This window comes from Ambystoma mexicanum, chromosome 10 (assembly GCF_040938575.1).
Source record: "Ambystoma mexicanum isolate Mex_15411 chromosome 10, UKY_AmexF1_1, whole genome shotgun sequence".
Taxonomy (NCBI): Eukaryota; Metazoa; Chordata; class Amphibia; order Caudata; family Ambystomatidae; genus Ambystoma; species Ambystoma mexicanum.
The window spans coordinates 1,010,019,056-1,010,044,397 of NC_090932.1; the positions used below are offsets into that span (position 1 = coordinate 1,010,019,056).

Below are 25,342 nucleotides of genomic sequence, written 5' to 3' on the forward strand. Positions count from 1 at the left end.
TGTGAAAAGGGCATTTTAGGTTGATAAGCAGGGGTTTTTAGGCAAGAGACTTGGCAACAATGTCAGTAGCACAAGGATATGTCTTTATAGAAAACAATAGAGAAGGGGGCTTAAATGTCACCTATGGTCCCAAAAATCCCGGCCTTTCACAGTATTCTTGCCTTTGGTGCTCGACATTGCCAAACTGGGTTTCTTGGCACTCTTGCTGTGGTCGAGCCAATGTTGAAACATTAGAGTCAATGTGATCCCACTGGTGGTCAGCATTGAGTTGGTTCAAATGAGCGACTCCCCACTGGGCTAAATTGGCATTCAAGATAGGGAGATGATAGCGTCCACTAGTTCAGGGCAGAGGTTGAGTTGGGGGCAAGGCAATGGCTCTGATGGGTCGAGCGGGCAAGAGAGACAGATGAGTTTGATGGCTTCCAAAAGTCGTGTTGGCACTTGAGTCAGTTCCTACCCCAATGTTGAACCCGCAATTGGGTTGAGACAAATCGATCTGTTTCAATGGGTCAAACCTACATCTGAATGGCTATGTAGCCACGGCGTCTCATGTTTCTTCAGTGACAAAAGCAGCAAAGTGGGTGCTGAGGCAGCTCAAATGGTATTGAGTGTGCAATCTCTCCCTTCCGTCTTAACCTCCCTGGTAGGGAACTGTGGGATGGACTTATCCCCAACTGAGGTCCAGTGACTTTTTCTTGTTCTTCTGAGAGTCCAGAGATAAATCAAAGAAGCAAGGGGTCTCCCCTCCTTATGAAAGCAAAATGTCATGTGGGATTGGTCCAAAGCAAGCCTATTGTTAGAGGTCCATTCTAGGCTGTTGTAACAAGTGTCCTTTGCCTTCTGACATCATACACAGAGTGCCTTGTCCTGCAGGACATGGGGGAAGGAGCAGGACATTTTAGAGACCACTGGCAGAAACCAAGATGGTGGAACCCCCTCTTTCAGCCTCCCTCTTCTGTCGACTCTAATTCTGCCCCCTTCCCATGTCCGCTGACTTCAAAGGGACTGCAGTGGTCAACGTTGTGTGAGTGTGTCTTTATGTCAGTGCTGCCTTAGAAGCACTGGCTCTCAGACATTTTCCTGGGGAGGGTTCCTGCGCCCGAGAAGAAGGTTTTACCCTTCATCTAGAGGATCAAAGAAGGCATGCCCGTGGCCATTGCCCACATGGGTGTAGTGGAAGCATCCAGGCAAGGCTCTGATACACATTGGCCATATTTTAGCTTCAGTCCGGCTCACAGAGCTGTGATTTATATGATACCAAATTGCTGTGGCTGAACATTTTTTGACCTTAGTAATCACATGCCAAGCCAGGCATGGCTTACATGTAAAGATGCATATGCCACCAGACTGTCTAAGGTACACAATTACTACATTTTGAATCAGAGGGGCAGAAAATTAAAAATCCACCTCTGCCTGCCATCACTTTGTCTTCCAGCAGCTCTCATGAATGCACCTGTGAACCTGCCCATGCCACTGCAGGGCTGGTGCTGAGGATGCCTGTAGACTATTTCATCAAAGGCACATGCTGGAACTATAATTTTGCCATCGAGCATTTCTGAAAAGGGGGTCTGATTAACAGACTAACCTTTCAGCAACAGAATTACCGACATAATTTTATTTATCTATATATATATATATATATATATATATATATATATATATATATATATATATATATATATATATATATATTTTCCACTGAAAAAACTTTCTTAAAGGGACATTATGGTTTTATGGTTAAGTTGCACTAATAAAAACCCATGAAATTCAATTAAAAAACGTTGTTAAAGGGACAACAAGGGAAGACAACAGTACTCTGTATATCCTGCAACTCACCACTTTGCAGGGGGGAGCAATTTCGAAGTGCACGTGCAACATCTTCCCCTGTCCACCTGCCCCTCCATATTAGTAGTTGGTGCCTCTTCCCTCACAAACCTCACCACCTTACTTTCTGACCTCTCCTGCAAACAAATCCTAATAAATAAATTAAAGGTTCCTTTAGAAACCACTTTTCACAGTTAAAAAATAAAACTAAAAAAAATAATCTTATGGACTCCCATCTACTTTAAATTTCACAATAAAGCAGATAGACTCAATAGGATTTTCCAAGATATCCATGACCATTTTGTGTTATGCTAATGGAAATAATGTGGTGTTCATCATCCCCCATTCCAGGGGCTGGAACGGGGGATAACGGCCCGCAGCCCAAGTTTATTTATTTATTTATTCACATTTGTAGAGGGCGCAACAGCCCTGCCCAAGCGTTGCCAAACTGGTAACCTGGGATGCAAAAAAAAAAAGGATTTTCCTTCCTACAGCGGGATGCGCGCAGCGTCCTGCAATAGGAAGGAAAATCCTTCTTTAAAATGGCCACTATGGAAAGGGAAGGCGGGGCTTCTTCCCTTTCCATGGAGGCCTGCAAGAGGCGAAGAGAAGGAGCGAATGCAGCAACAGCAACCGCCATCGCCGAAATAAGGTAAGTAGGGGGTGAAAAATAAATGGGACGAATGGTGGGGTGGAAGATGGCGGCGGGGAGGATTGGAACACAGGCTTGTATCAGTGGTTCAAGCCTGCATTGTTAGACACCTGATTGGTTGGCTCCCCTACCCAGGGTGCTAATGGACAATTGTATACTAGAGAAAAATATTAAAAGACAGAAACAATGTTCTGTCCCAAATACTTTTCTCTAGCATACAAAAAGGACCATAATCAATGAACATGTATAACTATCAACGGTCTCCAAAGTCCCCTTTCCAGGCAAAGGATCATTTAACTGCCCCCGCACCATCCTACCTAAGCCACCTCCATCAGCCACCCCCTCTCACCTGGAGCCCCACCTTAGGTGCGCCCTGGTTAATGCCTGCTCCATCAATGACCACGCACTAGATATTCATGACCTCTTTACAACCCATGACCTGGACCTCCTTATGGTACCGAAACATGGCTACATGATGCCTCAGGTCCTGCCCTAGCCCTGGCCCTCCCACCAGGCTACTCCATCACCAGACAAGACTCCCATCCAAAGGGGGAGGTGTAGCTCTCATAGTGAAAGACTCCCTCGCCATCAGGAAGGTTGACATAGACATGAACAACAACAGCGACTATCTCCAATTAAAACGTAAACTATCACCCCATACCACCATACTTCATCTCGTCTACCGTCCACCTGGACCTATAGGGGACTTTCAGGCAGCCATCACACACCTCCTATTAGACAACTTAAAACATTCTAACAAATCCATCTTACTTGAGACCTCAATCTAGGTCTCAGCGACGCCAAGGACCCATGTGCCAAATCACTTAACCTAGCCCTTGACACCCTAGGGTCCTATAATTCTGTCACTGGCCCCACACATCGACAAGGGAGAACAATTGACTGGATAGCCCAACACAATTGTCCCATCCCAATCACTGGCAACACTCCCACCCCGTGGTCTGACCACCACATTATTTTGTTCCACATCCCTACTACCAGAGTCAACCCTCACTCCCCTCCCCCTCTACCACCCTCACACACCAGAAGCTCCCGCCAGCTCACAAAGGAAAGGATCATACCCTACTTACAGGTACCAGCTCTCAGGCCCCCATTCTCAACTGACCCAGAGGCCCTAGCGCTAGCATATGACACTGCCATCACTGCGGCTGTCCACTCCATTGCCCCACTCAAACCCCGAAAATCTAAACCTACCAGCCACACCAACACCTGGTTCATCTCCGACCTCCTCGAACTTTGCTCCAAAAAACGGACAGCCTTATCCCTCTGGCAAACCACCCACTTAACACTGACAAACAAGACTTCCACAAACTTTTAAAAGAGTATAAAAAAGCTATCATTCCTTTCACAACCAGGATCTCTGAGGGTAAATCCAACTCTAAAGAGATATCCTCTATTTTCTGAAAACTCCTCCACCCACAAAACTTCACCAAAGACAAGGCGTGGTGCGATGAAAGCCAAACCGCCATGCGCAACAAACTGAAAACCCTCCAAACCAAAATCCAAATCACTCCACATTCACTCAACAAAACGCCTACCTACAACATTGGTGCAACCACCGACACCATTGCTGACACCACCGACCCACAGTCGGAGCCCGTATTTTCATTCAAAGAAATCTAGGAACAAGACATGATCAACCTGATGAAAACTTTAAAGCCTTCCAACTGTAAAGGAGACATATGCCCAGCTTCTATTATTAAGAACTGTGCCAACACCCTTGCACTTTTCCTGACTACATTCATAAACTTCTCCTTTGGCACCAGAAAGGTTCCCTCCTGCCTCAAGGAAGCCTGGGTTTGCCCCTATTAAAAAAATCCACTCTCGACCTCACATCTCCAAACAACTACAGGCCCATTACCACTGGCCCATTCTTACCTAAAATACTTGACAAAGCCGCCTACCCACAGGTACAACAATTAATTGATTGAAGAAAACAAGCTCCAAGGGCTATGACAATCAGGCTTTCGCCGTAGGAATGGGACAGAAACCGCCTTACTGGACCTTAAAAACTAGAGATGCTAGAGATTCAGGTAAACCAGCCCTACTCCTACTTCTCGACCTCTCTGTGGCCTTTGATCTCATAGACCACAACGTCTTATGCCACCACCTCACTACCACGGCCAACTTCTCCCCTAACGCTACTGCCTGGATTACCTCATTCCTACAAGAACGGAGCATGCAAGCATTCTCTGACCTAGCTTCCGCTTCTCCTACCATCATGTTATGCAGCGTGCCCAAGGCGCCTGCCTCTCGCCTACACTCTATAACATATTCACACGCCCCCTCTTCCTCATCCTTGACGTCCTGGGTATTTCCTACACCAATTACGCAGATGATACTCAGATTCTACTCACACTAAAAGGTGACTATGACACTGACTCTACAACCCTGAACAACATATGCAACACCATCCATACTTGGATGGCTGCCAACGGACTGTGCTCAACTCAGACAAGACTGAACTTCTCCTGGTAGGCTCCAAGAATCTCGACACACATTTCAGCCATTTCACCCCTGACTCCATCAAAATCCCTATATCTGACACAATGAAAACACTAGGAGTATACCTGGACTCCAACCTGTCCATGACCAGACAAGTGAATGCAATCGCCTCATCAGCAGCCTATCATGCCAAGCTCCTGAATGCAGCCAGACCATTCCTCTCTAAAGAGATCTGCACCAACATAGCAAGACCCAAAAATATAGGGCTTACCTCAATCCCTGGTCCTTCAGGTACATCAACAGTAAAATATAATAGGATGGACCAGTGGATAGAGGATGACAGGATTCTCTAGTTCAATTTATTTTCAATATAATTTTATTTCATCATTACAAAAAAGGATGTGCAGCAAGGATCTTGTTAAGTCTTGCCTTAGAAGGACTGGAGTGAGCCACATCATCTCTGTATACAAACTTCAGAGATATAGAAGGTGTAATGGAATCAATCCCTCGCTGGACCCAGATATGATGTCTTCAAACTGGTCCTTCAGCAGCACAATGGGATGCTACAGGCGTAACCCATCGTTATCCTACTTTTGGACGATGAACTCCCAATATTCAAACAACAGATATGTTCCTTCTGTTCAATTATCCCCCAAAGGGTGGGTTGTTCTGTCACTGTCTTGAGGGAATCCACTTATTCTTTTTCTTTAAGATGGGGTATTTATATGTTCTTATCTGGTTCGTTTTCTTATTTAGTGATCCACAATGAATCTCGCAGCTGTGTTGCAGATGTTCCACGGCGCCACTGCCCATAGCCACAGACTATACTTCAGTCACCAAAGATATGTCACTCTTTTGTGTACTAACATTATGACACTTTTCAAAAAATAAAGCACGGACACATTTGCAAAACCATGCTTTCAGGACCATGCCAATGCTCCTTACACGGGCTTGCTGCAAACCCGCCTGTTTTATTTTTTCAAAAGTGTCAAAATTTACGTACAGAAAAAGACCGAAGATTATTTTTCCGAAATAACCTTCAGTCTTTTCTCCCCTGAACATTTACGACTTGGCCATCGCACCCACCCACCCCCACACTCCCACTCCCCCCCACACACCCACTCCCTTACTTACCTTGCGGCAGCACACTTTGCTGTGTGCCGCTGACTTGCTGTGTCCCTGGGACGCCTGTTCCCTCTCACTTCCATGATCGGGACCCGGCGCCGCAAGGTCCTTTCCTTTTTTTTTCTTTCTTTTGTGTTTCTTTTTGGGATTGGCTGTGGGGATCCCGCAGCCCTTAGCATCGAATGGGGGATTTGGTCGAACTTTTCGGCCGTTCGGAAATTTTCGAGCGGGCCGATGTTTGGCCAAATCTCCCGTTGTGGATTTTTTTGCTGACTTTATGGGTGATTCCGTGGGCTGCAGAGAGAGGAATTACACCAGAGAAGGGCGCTGGTAGGAGGGGAGAGGTAGGAAAAGGGAGAGTGGACATTAGGAGCAGAGCTATCGGCACATCTGCGACCTATGTGGCACATAGCATCCTGAGGGCACTCATGGCTGCACAATTATATTACTGCCCAGAAGTCATGTATTCAGTTTGGCTCCCCCAGGATTTCAATGTTCCACCCAAGGCTGTAACAGAAATTAAATGATACAGTGAGCTTTGAGCTATATGCAAAGTTAAAAGTAGGCATTATTCTGCATTTGCACAATCTGAATGCCCCATTGATTTTTTTTAAATGTACTATTGAAGAGCGGAAACAAACCTTTAAACGCAGTTAGCCTTGTGCACAGGACACAGGCGGGCATATTTGAGTACTTATGGTGTCTCTCCCAAGAGCAGGGGAGAGGTGAGGGAGAATGGTGGAAGATTAAGGGTCGTGTGGTGTAATGAGTGTGCATGATTTGGGTGCTGGAGCAGAGGAGTGTTGGTGAGTGACTGTGGCAGTTGGCAAGCAGTCCTCTTGCTTTGTTCCTCATCATCACTCTGCAGGTTGCAGCAGGAGCCGCCTGCAGGGAGGACCAGACTGGAGCTGTGGAGTGGAGCATTGTGAGAGCCGGCGAGGGAAAAGTAAAGGGACAGGGCAGGGATTGCGCAGTAATAATTGGGCAAAAAGTCAAGGGTGGTCTCTCAGACAGATGATCCCCATGTCTTTATATTTCGTGCCCACATTCTCATCTAAGTGCACTTTTTCCTAGATGTTTTTTCCTTTTCCTTCTCCTTTTTGAATGCCCCTCTGGGCCCTGGCCACGATCTCTCTTTTCTTTATTTCCTTATGTGTGTTGTATCGGAGTGGCAAGCTCTGACAGCTTCCAGTTTCTAGTTCCATTTTACACTTTTGTATTAAAAGGAATCCGTTCTCAAAGTTTCTTTTTAATCTAAAATTATTGGAATGGTAAAGCATTTTGCTTATGCAAAGTAGAGCATCGTCGAATCGATCCCAGTCCTACCAAGCCAACCACCTCTACACACTTCTTCGACCACTGCTAATCGCTAAGGTGCTGTGTGTCTAGCTTTTTACTGCGTGTGTAGACAAGAGCGGTTCACGCTACCGCAGTTCTTCAAGTACCCGGCCTGCCTGCCTGCAACGCTTATAATGTAGGCGCTGGCAGCATGTGTGGTACTGGGATACGAGCGATCGCAGCCTGCATTCACACCAAACTGGAGAGCACCTGCCATGCCTTACGTACGAGGCCTGGAGATTGAAGGGAGCAGCCGTGTTTGATTGGCTGTAGCAGCGCAGCACATGCGTCCAAGCGCTGCTGCAGCCAATCATATTAAAAGCATAGTGTGTGCACTGTGCACAGCTCCTGTCTTGATTGGCTAAACATATCATCAATCAAATTGATGATGACGGGAGGGCAGGGCAGGCAAACAAATGGGCGCGGAGGATTAAAGTATATGCGCGGCTTCAGAATGAAAGGTGGAAGGCCGCACAGCCGTGCACCTTACAGTGAGCAGTGCTCATTAATATTCCCTGTCGTCAGGCTGGGAATCCTCGGTTAAAGAAAAGCAGTTTCACTTTCACCTACAAACTGTATTTCTACTTTAACCAATCACTGTCCTCTGGGTCATACTGCCCCCATCCAAGGACAGTCCTCTCCCTAAGCCCCTCCTCAGGCAGCCATCTTCAGGTTTTTACCACACACTTCAGCGTTTGGAGTCCTCGAGTTTGCTCTCTGAGTAATTTTAAGTTTTTTCATGGTTTTCAATGGAAAAAAGTTCTATTTTTGTTTCTAAGGAGCCTGTGTGCTCTTTTCTTTATCTGCGAAGATCCGTTGGTGAATTTCAGTTCGTTGAAGTTTCTAGAAGACCATCGGCCTTCTTCGCGCCCTCTGACCATAACGGAGGAGAAGAAAGAGGGAAGGTCCCTCTTCAAGCCCTGCACCAAATGCAGGCTATAGAACGTGTTTGTGGAGGACAAGGACCTGCAATGCCTCTACTGTCTGCACTAGGACCACAAGGAGGTGGAGTGCAAAATGTGCCTTGGTTTCTCCAAGAAGATGATGAGGGACAGGCACAGTAGACTGGCGACGTGGCTCAATGCCAAGGACTCTGCCCCGTGCGACAAGCAGCGTCATGACTCACCCAGGACTGGCTGGTCCGAGGAGCGGTCTTCTAAGTCCTGTGAGGGCACCTCATCTGTGGGGGCCCCAGATAAGGCCAAGAACCACAAGTTGGAGTCCACTTGGTTAAACGCAGAAGCGGGTCCCAAGTTGGATAGGGAGTGATCGACATCACCATTCGCATCCATTGCCAGCCAGCAATCGAGCTCCTCTTCGAAGAGGAAGTCATCTACCCTGGCTAAACTTTGTGAGAAATCAGAGAAGCCGCGGATGGAGGAGAAGATGGCCAAGCAGCCCAAGCAGGCCCCATCGGTTTAGGCTAAGACTTTGTTGACGATGCAGTTGGAGACTGCTGCAGCAAAGGGTGATGACCCTACGAAGGTAGCCCCCGCAGCTCAGTAGGTTTCCCTAGCCCCAAGGTGCAACACCGCCGCATTGTCTTTGGCAAAGTCTTCTGGCATGCCAGAAGGGGGGAAACTGGTTCAGGTCCCAGTTACCAGACACTCAGGGTGAACAAATGGTGGGGGGCAAGGAGGCCTAGAAACAGCCCTCCCAGATTGTCATCCAAGCCAAGGAGGTCTCGTCCATGGACGACGAAGATCAGGAGTCCTTACACATGGTCCACAAGGACGTGGAAGCGGAGGAGGACGACGGCGACAGCTCAGGGCTTCGTTTTCCCATTCTGCCATCTCAGCCAAGGGGCATTTCCTTGGATATTCTGTCGACTCTACACACCTTGGTGTCAGAGATCCAGTTATGGATGCTTCCGGTACCCGTGATTCCCCAGGTCCCAGATCAGCTTCCAACAGAAAAGAGGAAGCGTCATCCGACGCCCCCGTTCCAACCTCCGCCACAACATTGGGTTCCTTCTCTCCCAGCAGACCCAGGATATTTTTGCAGTGGATGGCGAATCCCCACATGTGGATGCTCCACATAGGGTGTCTCTGCCCGATGAAGTAGGATCATTCCACTCTATGATCTCAAGAGCCTTTGAGCTATTTCAGCTAGTGCCCAAGGAAACTAAGAAGGGGGGCCTCTTGTACCAGATGCGCAATGCCAAAAGAAAGACGGTCATGGTGGTACCCCTTCTGGATGACGTTTTGGAAGAGGGCCTGCCCCTCATGAAGAACCCTTGCATGACTCCAGCCAAAAGGGCTAGGCTGGAAAATAAGTAATGGATGCCGAACTCCACACCCATGTGCCTGAGGTTGCAGCAATCGCCGGATTTGGTGGTATAGGCGGCTGTGAGGAAACGGTCGGCCAACCCGTCCTCGTCGTCTTTGGCCCCTCTAAAAAGCGAGGGCAAGAGGATGGATGCCATGGGAAGGAAGGTGATTTACACTGCAGCGTCCACTATGAAGGTGGCCAACACAATGGCGATCCCAGCAAGGTACGACAGGGAGCTGTGGTACAAGCTGGGGCCGATTTTGGTGTTCCTCCCTGACGATAAGAAGATGAAGGAAATCTCTCTCTTCCAGGGGTGGGTGAAAGCCACAAATTTCCACCAGGCGGTCCAAGCACTGGACATACCCTTTGACGGAGGAGAAGGTCATCAACAAGTCCCTCCAGGCCATCAAGGAGCATAATGAGACGGCCTGTTCCCTGGGCACCCTACAGCAGCAACACTCTTCTTTTTGCTGCTCCACAGGAAAGTCAAGCAGGTCTTCCAAGGGTTGTTCCTCATTGTACCATCAGCCTTCCAGATCCATGACTCAAGAAGCCTACAGAGGCTGTTCCCAGGGCTACTGGAGTGGAGGACAGCGTCGCCATCACTCCAAGGTAGGATGCCAGGGCAGAAGCAAGCCTGAACCGACCGGTACGTTGGGCCCCTAACCGTGCACCCAGGTGGGAGGCCGGTTGATGAGGTTCATCAGCGAGCGGAAAAAGATCACCGACAGATGGGTGCTGGACGCTCTTGCCCAAGGACATACCCTGGAGTTTCAGCAAAGGTGTCTGCGGATCCCTCCAGTGGTCTCTCAGGAGCAGCACATCCCTCAGCTCCTGGAAGAGGTATGGGCCATGCTGTGAAAAGGGGCGATATAGCTAGTTCCCCAGCAACTCTGGGGCTCTGGAGACTAATCCAGATACTTTCTGGTCAGAAAGAAGACAGGGGGCTGGTGGCCCATTCTAGACCTACGGCGTCTGAACAAATACCTCAAGTCCCAAAAATTCTGGATGGTCACGTTGCAACACGTGCTCGGCCAAATGGAAAAAGGGGACTTTGACGTTGTTGGACCTGGAGGACGCCTACTTCCACGTCCCCATTCACAGGAAACATTGTAAATGTCTACGCTTTGTAGTGCAGGGACAGCACTACCAGTTCAAGGGCCTACCTTTCGGCTTGAAGTCAGCCCCCAGAGTGTTCACAAAGTGCCTGCCACCAGTGGCGGCCCATTTATGCCTACAGGGCATACACGTATACCCATACCTGGATGACTAGCTGATTCGTGCCCGCTCGCAGGAGCTGTCCCAAGGACACACAGAGGCGACCGTCTGGCTGCTAATGAATCTGGGATTCTCCGTCAACTATCCAAACTCCTTCTTGATGCCATCACAGAACGCGCTGTTCCTAGGCATCAAACTCAATGCGGTGTCTTGCCTGTGCATCTCCTCGGAGGAGCGATAGCAGCCATTCTGGAGAAGGTGCAGTGGCTGTCGTCAACAAGGATGACCACAGTGTGGGCCATCAAATCATTGCTGGGCTTGATGTCGTCCTGCATCTACCTCGTCTGGCTCTGCAGGTTGTAGATGTGGCCCCTCCAGGAATTCCTGGACGCCCACTGGATACAGGTGTCTGGAAGTTTCACAGACATGATTTTGCTCAACGACTAATACTGGCGGGGCGATAGTATGGTGAGGGTTTCACTCCAACATCGCCCAAGGCACGGGATTCCAGAATCCGCCATAACAGGAGACGGTCACCACTGATGCCTCCCTAGAGGGATGGGGAGCGCACACCGGACAGCTGCATGCCAGATGCTTGTGGTTGCCAGAGGAGAAGGATCTTCATATGAACATCCTGGGTCAGAGGGCAGTGTTCTGGGCCCTCAAGGCGTTCCTCCCGTCTCTGAAAGGCAAGGTGGTGAGGATCTTCACGGACAACATCACCACCATGTTTCACATCAGAAAGCAAGGGGGCACTCAATCCCCGGTGCTCTCCAAAGAGGCACAGGACTTGTGGTCGATGGGCCATCGGACAGAGGAGGTTCCTCATCCCTCTTCACCTGGCGGGAGTCAAGAACACCATTGCACACTCCCTCAGCAGGGAACTGCGCTCCTGCCACAAATGGGAGCTTCATCAGGATCAGGTGGACCGCCTGTTCGCCGAGTGGGGCAAATAGATCTGTTTGCGATGGTGTTGAACTCCAAGTGCAGGAACTTTGCCAGCAGGTTCCACCAGCCGAGGTCCCTGGGGGGTGCGTTCTCCTTTCCATGAGAAGGACTGTTCCTGTACGCATTCCTTCCATTCCCTCTCCTGCTACGAGTAATCAACACATTCAGACGGTGTCCGTGCAAGATGATACTCATGGCCACGGCGTGGCCAGGCAGATTTGGTTAACCAGACCTTCTCAGTCTCTCAGTGTCGCCCCCGGTTAAGCTCCTAGTAGTTCCGGATCTTCTCACCAGAGAAGGATGTGCAATCCTACATCACGACCCAGGATCGCTGAACCTGAGAGCTTGACTCCTGTCTGCCCTAGAGTTTGGTGGATACAAGTTGCCTGTGGACTGCAGAGAGGTCCTGGCCAAGGCCAGGGTGTCATCAACTTTGAACTGCTACAGCCACAAGTGGAAGCGTTTAGCTACATGGTGCCGGTCGCAGAAGATTACCTGGCTGAGGGTCACAGCCCCACAAATTCTTCCATACTTGCTTTCCTTGGCCACACACTTCTATCAAGGTGCATCTGTCGAAAATCTCCCGTTTACACCAGGTCCCCAGGAAGATCTTCACTGTGGTCTCAAAAACTTGTCAAGGAGTTGCTCAAAGGACTTTTTCGATCTTTCCCGCCAGTGAAGGCTCCTGCCCCGGCATGGGAACTCAATGTGGTTCTGACGAGGCTCATGGGGGCCCCTCTCAAGTTCCTCTCACGGAAAACAGCATTCCTTGTGGCCATCACCTCTGCCAGGAGGGTAGGTGAGATCCAGACCTTATCCTGGAAACAGCCATACCTGACTTTCCACGAATCGAGGGTGGTGCTGTGGATGCACCTCTCTGAATTCCACCTCATTGAGCCTTTGATGTTGCCTGCTGTTTTCTGGAAGCCTTCGTCACCGGCTGAAAGGGCCTTGCACTTGCCGGACGTTGTTCGTGCCCTGAAGTTCTACATGGCATGCACAAAGAGTTTTCGGAAGACTTGACATCTGTTCGTGAACTTTGGTGCTGTGAATAATGGCTAGGCCATGTCCAAGGCTTCCATCTCAAGGTGGCTCTCTGGCTGCATCATGCACTGTCATTGGTTGGCAAACCGACTGCTACCAAGCCGCCCAAGAGACCACTCCACCAGAGTGATCGCTGCGACAATGGCATTCCTGGCTGGTGTGCCCCTGCTAGACACCTGCAGGGCTACTACGTGGAGGTCCACGCACACCTTCACAAAGTTCTACTGCATTGACAAGGATTCCAGGGAGGAGTACAGGGTCAGCCAGGCAGGCAGCCTGTTCACTTGAGGTGAGTCTGTTCCGGAGATAAGAGTTAAATGCTTCAGTTGAGTCTTGCCACCTCCTGTGATTGTGTAATTTTGTACTGCTATATGTTCGTTATTCATGAGCATGTGAATCCATGCCAGACCCCATGCTGGAGAAGGAACAAGTTACCTACCTGTAACTATTGTTCTCCAGCATTGGTATGGCATGGATACACATGCAAAACCTCCCTCCAACCCCTCTGCGGCTCTTCTTGGTCATACTGCCACTTTACGTGCTTACCAAATCTGAGGATGGCTGCCAGAGAAGGGGCTTTGAGAGAGCACTGTCATTGGATGGGGGCAGTCTGACCCAGAGGACAGTGATTGATTTAAAGGAGAAATACAGTTTGTAAGTGAAAGTGAAACAGTTTTTCTTTTACTGAGGATTCCCAGTCTGATGACAGGGAATATTCATGAGCATGTAAATCCATGCCAGACCCATGCTGGAGAACAATAGTTACAGGTAAGCAACTCGTTCCTTTTTTTACCTCCTTTTTGGTTGTTTAAAAAAAAACGACTGGACGGATTTACAACAAATTTACAAAAGCATGCTTTCGGGACCAAGCTGCCGCTCCTGCCAAACATTTGGTGAAAATCCATCCAGCGGTTAGGGCTGTATGTGTGAGCAAAACATTTTTCCATTGCGTGTATGTGAAATACCACACATTTCACCCCCCCCCCCCACTTAACGAAACCTCACCAAACTTTGCAGAATCAATCTGATGGGGCCATATACCTTTTTTTGCAAGGATTGTCTGGGGGTGGGGGCAAAGTTACAAGCCGCTCAAAAAGTACTCTTCCTATGGGTCGAGCAACTTAACCATAACTACAGGGCTGTAAAGTGTGTTTGTATGTTCGGGGTTGGCTCCAACCCCATAACAGTTGGTGGGCTGAAATTTTGGCCCATGGTCGGCATACCAGTCTGGGGTGTACTGGCGATAGTGGCATTTTATCAACACCACCCATTCACCCCGAACAGGGCGGGGACCTGTGCTATCAGCAGCGGTGATTCCGAGAGATTGACGATTTTGCGATTTTTAAAAAATAGGCAGTTAGGACACAATACAACATACACAAGACTATAGCAGACCCCACATGCATGTCAGCTACAGACCCGGGCATCGCCAGGGGTATGGCTACTTAGAAATAAAAAAGTGATCGGGCTATCCTGCCATCACAAGATGGCCATTCTGTTACAAGAAAATGCTTTGGATTCCTGTAAAAACCTCCTGCAGATTGCATAGGAACCCATGCAACTGTCTCCTGCCATTCAAGTACACGGCGCAAAGAATTTACAACCCATTTATGGTTTATATGTTGCACTGAAACCCTGGTCTTCCTGTGCTTTCTTGTTACATTAACGACCATTTACAAAATGGTTCAATATTGGATAAAGGCAAATGTGTGTACCTAAGTGCACATGTTTGCGGTCCCCTCCTTGCAAGGACTTGGAAATTGCCCCCCAAAGTGTTGTGAAAATGACATTTTTTTCATAGATGTTCTAATAAGAGGTATATGGAAAATGAAGAAATTACTCCTGTATTGTAATGCTTTATTGTGTCACATTGGTAAGTGGAGGTAACATTTCCATTTGGTACTGAGTTTGCCATTCGTGCATCTAAACAACAATTAAATGGAATGGAACAGGGTAGAATAAATTACGTTTCTTATCACAATTGGCCTCATTACCAGTGGCCAAAAATTGTGGTAATGCAGTGGTAATGGAATTACCACTGAATTACCTTTGCATTACCACACCGCCGAACTACGAGTTTGGAGGTAAGGTAGAGGGAAAAACCTCCAGCAGAAGGCTGCAGCTAATTCCTCCGCTTTACATCCCAAAAAAGGCCAAATTGACAGATTTACTTGCCAGCGAAATTACCACCGGTGGTAATTCCGCTGAAATCCCCATGGAGTCACATGGAGTACAATAAATGGGGACTAACACCACCTACCACCACTTGTAATCCCATGGTAAATCCACGGATCCAAGTGTTGGTAACTGTAAATCCATTTGGTGGAATCTCTGAGGATTTACCTCCGAAATAGCACAAAATTCATAATGAGGCCCAATGTGTTGTATTGCAGAATTCGGATGGAAATTTAATAGGATAGTTTTATTTTTCTGTTATGCGCATGTCTGAAAAAACAGAAAATAGATGACATTTTACCACTGCCTGTGCCAGAAAATATAAAGGCATGAAGCAATTTAGCCCATTTTTACTCTTCACTGTTAGGTGGAGCCTTAAAGCCCTTCAGCCAAAACTATTGCATTGAAGTAAATAGGAGGAATATGGGACGTGAGGAGGGACACATATCTTATGGGTGTTGTTTGGAAATATACACCCATTCGCACTGCCCCTGGCCATGCTAATCCCTATGGTCATTCCCACTCACTACCTGCCCAGAACACATCTTCCTGGAATCTCCTTCAGGGAGCTCTATCAAACCTTGTACTGTGGGGGCCTGCCATGATTATTTCTAAGCAGTTCTCTGAGAGGTGATGGCTCAATTGCAGCTGTTAGTGAGTTCCTGGCGTAATAAAAAGTCTTAATGAAGTGTGCTATCCACCACTTGATAGATGAGCAGTATAACATGTATGTTCTTGCATATGTTCCTTGGACTGAAGTTATGGTAAAAACAAGCAATGGCAAAGGCAACAGGTTTGGCTTGTCTTTAGGCATTTTCCAGGCACTGCTTTCTTATGCTGGGGTACTTGCATCATTTTCAGCTGGTGCCCTATTATGGCCAGGTAGTTCCTTTCTGGCAGTGCCTGGCAAATGTCTATCCCATACCCACAAGAAAGCCCACACTGTTGGCTTTGCCAATGCTCGTTCAAGTGTGCATCCATTAAACACGAGGTGTCAGGTGCGTGCATGTAAATTGTGGTGAAAGTTGGTGCCGCTTTTTTAAAGAAGTTTGTCCTCAAAAGGGTCTTATGGAATGACTGATGCCAATGTAAACTGAATGCATCAACATTCCCCAGATCTCGCAGGTGAAACCACATTCGGTAAAAGTCTAATCATTTAGGGGTTTGTCGCACTTAATGCTAAGATTCCTGAAGTTACATTGGAAACGCAATTACCCTTCAATGGCATCATTATAAATTGGGTGGTGCGGAAATGCGACCGTAATTCCTTTACCGGCGTTTTTTCGCAGCACCCAACTACGAGTTTGGCAGACAGGGGGTGGATTCACCTCCAGCTAAGAGGTAAATCCAACACCTTTCCTCCAAAAAACAGCTTTTTCTGCGAAATTACCGTCGGCAGTAACTCTGTCGCTATCCCTCATGGAATACTTAGGACTCTAATAAATGGGGACTAACACCACCTACCACCACTTGTAATCCAGCGGTAATACCACCAGACCAAGTGGCAGTAACGATCATTCCGTTTGTTGGCATCGAGATACCACCACACTTGTAATGAGGACGCCTGTGTTAAATGCAATGTAACCCTTATTAGGGCAGCCCGGCCTCGATACATTTATTCTTTACAGTACAAGCGCGCGCAGAGATCATGCAAAGGGAAGCCTCCCAATAATATAACATAACAATAAATATATATTAAACAGTTTATTACGTGGAGCAATTCCGATGGCATTGACAGTTTTATGTCACAATACGTTTTCCCAGTTTTCAATAAGTTGACCAATCAGGTGCCAGCATTTAGTGCAGTATAAAAACAGTGCACTATCACAACCTCACTGATGATTGAGTAGGGGCTGTATGACATATTTGAGGCTCTCCCTTTCATCAGCCTTGCTCCCAGTGCTCCCTCCTCATTGAGGCCATGCTTGCAGCGTTACACTGCCTTCCGGTTCCGTCTTGTTGAGTGTTGTGCCGATGTTGGAGAGAAGACCTGAGCACTCTAATGGGAAACGCAGTAAATCCATTCTGCCCACCTAGGTGGTAAGTAGATGCACTGTGGAGTGAGTCTGGGTGGTGCCAGCATACTACGGCTGGCAGACTTGCTGCTTTGTACTGCGCATTGGTGCCGCACACCCTCTGATTTCTTTGGCTTTGGTTGCAGTTCCTGGCTCCCGCCATAGACTGGATGGACTACATATCGTTTGCACTGTCGCCGCTGGACCTGAACGACACAGAGCCGGTGGTGATCTATGGCAAGGAATACCTGCAGCAGGTGTCGGAACTCATCAACACCACAGACAAGAGGTACGCGGGGGTGTGGAGGGAGTGGGTGGCATGGCAGAGCGGGGCCAACTATAAGGCGTGTGGAAGGGGCCGTCTTCTGGAGCTCTTATGCCTCCTGATGTCATGCAACGTGGCACATAGTTTCTGGGATGCAATCTGAAGTATATGGGTGTGTGTGATGTTGTCTCTGACCTGTTTTTCTGATGTCTGGAGTGTGATGTTATTTATGACATTGGTATGTGGGTTCTTATGCGTGACGTTACGTGTAACTTACTTATTTGTTATTTAAAATGAGAAAATCACTGCATATCATATTGCAGAATGTACTATGGGGGGTCATTACGAGTTTGGAGCTAGCCATGGCGCTATTAGGGCCATGGCTGCCTCCAAACTCGTGTCCGGGTTCTCTGAATGGGGACTCGGTAAGTCCCCATTCAGAAAACCATTCCCCATTCCGTATAGGGCTCAATGGGAATGGGGAGGGAGCTAATTGCGGGCCCGTTATTAGCTTCCTGGTCCCTTAGTTGCTGCCGCTAAGGACGGCTGGCTTTACCTATGTGTGTTGTCGTTTTATGTGATGTTAGCTGAAATGTGATGTTGTAGTAGGTGTGATATGGTCCCGTGGGATGTGCACTATGTGTGACACGGCTAGCAATGTAGCCATGTTGCATATGCTGTTGTTTTTGTAATGGTTACTGAGCTGCCCATTGATTCAAGGGGGTTACACCTTGGGAGGGTCCTCCTCATTTTGATGGGGGGGGGCAATGATAAGTCAGAGTGAAATCCCCAACTGCTGTCAAACTTTGCTAGCTGAAGAGGACTGCATACACACCTGACTACAGTCCGCTCGGCTAACAGCCTATGCCAGTAAGTGGGGATTTCACTCTGAGAGATTTCACACTGCTCAGGGGCATACTTTGGTCCTCATCGCGAGTTGTGCGGTTGTACCGCTGGGATACTGCCGGGGCTATTAGTGTTACCGCCAAACCCCCCGGCGATATTAGCGCCAGATAACGGGTTTGACGGAACGGTAATTCCCCATTCCTCATTGGGCCCATTCGGGAATTCCCCATTCCTCAGTGGGCCCAATGGGGAATTTTCAGCGCTACTACCATCGGTGGTATTAGCGTGCTGTAATAGTGCCAAAAATCGGCAAAATTGTGGCGGATTTAGCCCAGCTTAGAGCTGGGGGTAAATCTTGACAAACCCGTGATTTGGTGGACCCTTAAATGCGGCAGAATTAGCATCACCGCCGCATTTAAGGGTTACCGCAAACTCGTGATGAGGCAGTTTGTCTGTTACAGGCCACAGTTTATCTGGTTTTCCTGTTAAGAAAATGATTTGACTTTTTAACGTTTTCTATGTTTTGGAGAAGTTGGAAGAACAGTGAAAATTATTGTTTGAGCAAAAATCTGCATCGATCTTCATAGTTGAGTTAGTATTAACTGTCAAGATCCTGTGTTATTTGCATTAAAAAGTTTGTCTTGATAACAAGGTGTTCCAACTTCCCTAAAAAAAATTCTAGTTTACAATACATTGATGAGAATTACAACAATGTAGTAAACTGGAAACCACCAATTGGCTTCTTTAAATTACTATATATATTTTTTTCTGGGAATAATTTAATTCACATAATGCCTCACCCCCTCCAAGGTCATGTATGCTTGGGGGCAGGCAGCCAGTCCACCCACTTTTGACAAACGCCTGGCAACATTTAGGCCACGCCCCCTTGTTAGAGCACCCCCTCGATTTCTAATCCCAGTTAAAGCACCTCCTCAATACCACCTATTTCCAGTGCCACTCAATATTGTATCTGTTCAAAACATGTTTGTGTGTGTCTCCATGTGTGTGTGTGTGAATGCTGGGCATCAGCTACCCTTGTGCCAGTTATCACCTGGCTAATACCCAGCTAAAGGGAGACAGGGGTCATTTCATGTATGACCCTGTCTCATGGAGGGCCATTCAGTAATGTTCGCGTTCATGATATGATATCATAGGTCATTTATAACGTGCTTAATACCCAGAGTTTTCTAAGCGCGGGCCCGTGGATCGAACCTGTGGTGCTCCGTGTCGTCTTGCTTCCAAGGTGAGCATGTTACCCCTGAGCTATCCTCCCGAGACATGGCATGGCATGGTATGGCATAACAGGTGCATTGTTGTCTTTCTGCTTCTCAGGGCCCGATTCTGAGCTTGTGATAAAAGTAGTGAATACAGCAGAATTCTCCCCTCCAGTTTCCAGTTTTCCAGCACCACCATTTTGAGGTGGGTGGAAGAATTGAAAGGGGATATGTCGTGCTTTCCAGCAGCAAAAGCTGCTGAAGTGTCTCCTTTGATAGAAACATGTGCACCAGTGGTACTGGAAGCATTTCTTATGACTGGCACTTTTCGAATTTAAGAAGGTTTTCTTAAGCTTTCAGTGAACTGGAAAGTAGTGCTGTAGTCTAGGAAATGCTATTTTCATAAAGGGGAAATGCGTGCAGTACAGTTTAACAGCCCCTCACAGGTATTTTAACCAGGGCTTTTGGAAGGAGATTCCCCTCGAAGTGACTGCCATGCATTCCCGGTGGCTGCAAGGGATGTTTTCAAGCCGTAAATCCAGCACATGCAAAAGTCGAGGCTATAATGCCAGGCTGCCACTTTTTCGTTTTTAAGGAAAGTGTTTTCCTTTGTGGAAGAACACTTTCCTATTTTTGCATTCACCTCAGAATCGGGTCCCCGATGAGGGATGGATTTGCTAAATGAAGACCTGGGTAATGAGCCCTTATGGGCCTGGCCATCACATTAAATGCACTCTTAATAGATTAATGGGTGGCGCGCCTGACACTTTGATAAGTGATGTGGGAAGGGCCGCTCTGAGTTTGGGTACACAGCAAAGCTCACTCCTCGCCACCACGTGCAGGTCCCTTTTACTTGCCCTGTGTTTTCTGTATTGGGGAGATGTGTCAAATTCCCACTGAGCATCCACCCCGCTTTCTGCCATTTGCCCTCCTGCTCTTGGACATTTCACTCTGTTAGACTCCGCGTTCCTGCCCCACGTAAAAGTAGCCTAAAACAGATAGATTTCGGCACTCAAGTTTAAAAATAACATTTCTGGTGACAAACCCCTCTTAATGCAATTTTGCATTTGCAAAAAAATAATGTGGACTCAATGTTATTGAATTGATATTTAAGCAACCCATTGTCTTCTTAACCTATATTTTCTTGGACGCCCCTCGAGAAACATTTTATCGCTGTATTAAATACCTGAAATAAATAAATGCGCAGCATATCCAAGCTTGATGCGCAAAACATGATAGGTTGTTCCGTTTTAACATGCGCTGTTCCGCCTGATGATATGTGTCATGTAGTGCAAACTGTGATTTGATGATAAATGTGACATGAACTTGTATGGGTCCATGTCTCCTTCCATAGGACCCAAATCAAGGCTAGCCAATCTCATTTAATATCTTATGATCCCTTCTTACCATTTAAGTTTGGCCAGTTTGTGTTATTTTATTCGTCTTTTCTACTTTTCTACTGAGCATATCACAACCTGAAGGGTTTTGAAGCAAAGAGCCCCCACCCACAGTGCAGCCAGACCCTGGTCTGTGGGGTTAAAGGGAATCCGTCAATGAGAGCAGGAAAGGGGAGCAGTGGCAAAAGTCCAGGAGACAAACAATTTCAAACTTAACATACAAGTAAGGACATTAAAACGTAAGGGCAATAGTGCTCCTCGGATGAATGTATAGTATTAATGTTTTGATAAGAAGAACATTCGACCAAGATCACTTTTTACCAATTTTTGTAACAAGGTGCCCGCCAGGAGAGCCTGATGGCACTTGTCCGCGATACATTCTTTAGGAGGTTAGTGAGGTCATTGCACCTCAGTTTACTCGCAGGCTAAATTCAACCTTCATCATAGGAAGAGTACCAGAAATTGACAAAAAAAGCAGTCATCCACCTGCCTCTGCAATAGGCTTCTCTTGGCCCTCTGGGCTCTGTTAGCTGTTGCTCGATTGGATAACACACTCACGTGGCAATGATCATGGAAGCGATGTACATTCTCTACTTGCAAACATACACTGAATCGGACAGTTGCATTTCCGACAGTGTTCTTCGTTCCCACCAGGGAGGTCTCAGGACCCTTTGGGCTCTGAATCTTTGCTGCATCCCCTGCTAGATTCTAACTATCTGATGATGATCGTGTTGATGGCTCTCCTTGTGTCGGTAGATCTCTCGAAGGCGTTCAACACAGATCTCTGTGCTGTTCCCTTGAACTGTCTCTACTCTGTTGGTGTCACCAGAGTGGCACTGGGCGGGGTAATATTTTCTCTCCTTGTCCATGCCCCTTGCTTGCTGCTCGAGGATCGCTTGCTTTGTGTCCTAAACGTACATGAGTCCCACAGTTTTCATCTATCTCGCTTATCTTCTGCCATTTCCCATGGTGGATCTGATTCAAAAGTTTATTTCTAAATATTATACATAAACTGATAGCATCAAGTGCTGTTCTGGTTGGAACACTCACACAAGGGCCAATTCTCATATTTTAAGATTTGTTTACAACTGCCACCTGGATGAACATCAAAAACACAAGCTATAACTTTCTTGCCATTGCCCATAACTCCAAAATCTCCTCTATGCGCGTCCTGGCTTGACCGTTCAGCAGCCTTTGAAGCCGTCTACCACAGCTCTACCCTTCAGAGCCTCTGCCATGCAGGCACCCAAGACTCTGCCCTGACTTGGATTGCTTCTTACCTTTCAGACCGTTCATTCTCTGTCTCCTAGAAGACAAAACCCTCTCATCCCACACATCACCACATGGGTATCCCCCAAGGTTCCGTCCGGGCCCCTTATGGTACACGTGCCCTTGAGATACAAATTTCTTCCTTTGGATTCTACTATCTCCTGTTTACTGACAATAGCCTGATCCTCTCCATTCCCACCTTTACTCCTGCAATCTCCACCACTGGATGACACTTCATTGTTTTATGCTCAATTCCTCAAAGGCCAGAGCCATCTGCGTCCCAGGGCATCATGCTTCACTGCTCCTTCCTTCCCCCTTAACCTTTCTGATGTGAAGTAAGAGCACATGACTGGTAAGCCTCACAATGGGTGTATGGAAGCATAAAAGTAGCAAGCCGCAGCACAGCTTTCTGCCACCGGCTCTCTTTCTCCAACTGCTGTGCTTGGAACTTTGAGCTGTATTCCTACATTAACATTCTCTACCCGTGTTCCGCGTTCCAGGACACATCGCAACACATTTCATCTCCATCATTTAACACATCCTCCTTTTCACCATTGCAATCCTGTTCTTTTTCCACACCTGACCCCCACTCACTCTCACAGCCCCTCTCTTCACAGTTCCAACCTGCAGGGGTTCTGTACACAATACATCTCTTTCTTTTCACCACACCTTTTTCTAATCCTCACCCAATCTCCACACTGCACCCTCAACTCCTTCTTTCCACTTTTCTCACTCTCTTCTTTCACCCACTTCAATTTATTGATTTTTTGGTTTATTTTTTAATTCCTCCACCACATAAACCGAATCTCTCGCCCTTCCAATCCATGGAGGCAGCACTTTTGTACTGGCCTTATGGTCTCTCATCATTTCAAATGCACTCAGGCCTGGCACTGCATGCAGCGACTTTCACGAGGCATACAATCGCTCCCGGAGAGCCACCCTCTTATCCTATCCACGGGCACCTTTCATCCTGACTTTCTCTCATCATCACTCAAGGCTCACAACCGTCGGGCCCTTTTCATTTCGATCTCAAACTCCAACAATTTATCACCTCTGCTGCGACTGCTGAAAATGTCAACCTATCAAATAGCCGGAAAGCCTGCCCCTCCTCACTTACCACACCGCTAAAACTCTCATGTCCACACTTGTACTCAATTGAGCCGACTCCTCTAGCCTCCTCCTAGGTCTCTACTCTTTTGCCCCTCTTAAATTAGCAACTTTTCCACTCACAGTCAACTCATCCTCCCCCTCTCCTCTCCTACCTCCATGCTGGCTTGCACCACTGATTCCTTTTCAAATTCCTCCCACTCAGCGTTAATACAATGAATGGCCTATCCCACTCCTGTCTGGCTAACGTCATCGCCTGCTAGGCCATACGTTGTAACCTTCTCTTGAGACCGTACTCTATTCCCTGCCCTGACACCTCTGCACTGCCTCTCGCTTCTGCTCCTTCTCTCTCCTTGCCTATCTCCACTGGAACTCCCTATCCCACTGATAACAAAAATATAACCACTATTAGCCCCCGTGGTGGGAGGAGCAACCAATCATGTTCCACCACAGTGTCAAGCAACCTGACAGCTGCTTCCCCCGCCACACAATCTTCGCCCCACCCTCCCTTCTCATCCATTTTCCGATCCCTCCAGCTCCCCAGGCCACTTACCTCCTTACTGAGCGGCGGCACCCGCTGCCACCTCTCTGCTCTGTCTTCCTGCTGGGCCGCCATGGAAATGGAAGAGGGGCTCCACTTGAAGCCCCCTCTTCCAGTTCCGTGGTGGCCATCTTGTGTAAGTATTTTCTTTCAATGAAGGGGACGCCGCGAGGCGACCGATTCACTGAAAGAATATAGATTGGTTTTAGCACCCCAGGTTACCGGATTGGCAACTTGGGGTGCTAATGGCAATAATCACCCGTTCCACATGGTGGAACGGGGGATAACAGCACTGTGGACCCTCGTTAAAGGCCCATATAACGCTTGGCCTTTCAACTCTGGCCCCGGGCCATTATCATTCGTTCCAGCCTGTGGAACGGGTTATTATTGCTTAGTTACCGCTTTTAAATCTGTCTGAACACTCCATCTCCTCTGCCCAGAAACAAGACCTGACTTAATCCAGCAATGTGGACTCTCCCTTGATCACATGCTCTCCCCTTGTACGCTCTGTCCATCCAACTACTGAACTGTATTGTATTACCTTATTATCTGTAGATGGAGTGTACAACTTTTTTGTCGGTCTGTTCTGTCCCTCCAGTTCATATTCTTGCGTAAGGTGCATGGTGTAGGACGACTATTATCACTGCCGGCCAATAACACATGAAATCCTCTTGCGGTTCACCTTTGGTTAGCTCAGACCACGTTGATCATGGCATACCCTTGGAAAGGTTGGTCTGTTTTTTGTGGAATGTGATGCTTATATATAGTATGTCATGGGAGGTGTCATGTTATTTGTCTACTGTGTGATACGATTTTATGTGAAATGTGATATGTGCGAATAAATGCCACACGTGTTACCATATCTTATGTAATGCTTTGAAGGATATCAATGGTATGTTTTTGCTTTGTTTGGTCCTTGTCTGCTGCTGAGGGTCATGTTATCTGTTTGTCTAGTGCGATGCTACAATTATTTGTCTGATTATGAGTAGGATGCGTGATGACATGTGTCCGGCAATGGCATTTGTGCTGTTTGTTATGTATCACATTCATCTTCTGTATTGCCGTCTGTGCTCCATTTATGTGTGGTGTGTGTGCCCTTGAGGGTGTAAGCCCTGTTATGTATGTTCTGTGTACATATCCTGTTATTACTTGTGAGATGATTTTATGTTTTATGGCCTACTTGCCTCAGGACCCTGCACCTGACCCCCCACCCCCGGCCCCCACTCAATGCACTTGCCATAAATCCTTAGGAGCTTCTCTCGTTGCACTTCCCCAGTCAGTACTGACTGGGTGCACTTTGTCCCCTGCCCCTCCCTGTCCTGTCTGCACTTGCACGATCTGTATAACAGCTCTGCCTGATGGTCGGTCTGTCTGTTCTTCCTTGTCTCTCCCTTTAATTGCACTTGAGAAAAACCGCAGAATCGCCGTCTTAACTGTTAAATGTACCTCATTCACTTACTCTGCCTGTGCAGACCGTTATCGCTTCAGAAATTCAAGGGCTCTGAGCGACTATTGTTTTTGCCCGTGTTATCACCCTCCTTGAGCGTTTTGAAACACTTGTCTGTGCATAGGCGCTTTATAAATAAACATTGCCATTACCGTTACCATATGTGGGATGTGTTGTGCGATG

The 25,342-nt window shown here is 47.6% G+C and overlaps 1 protein-coding gene across 1 annotated transcript in view; it reads left to right on the plus strand.

Annotated features, from left to right (window-relative positions):
- The window catches only part of ECE2 (endothelin converting enzyme 2), a 513,778-nt gene that overhangs the window by 348,424 nt on the left and 140,012 nt on the right, over window positions 1-25,342 (plus strand). The window contains exon 9 of the mRNA XM_069618808.1: window positions 17,220-17,362. Coding sequence (XP_069474909.1) covers window positions 17,220-17,362 — 143 coding nt within the window. The remainder of the gene's footprint in view (window positions 1-17,219; window positions 17,363-25,342) is intronic.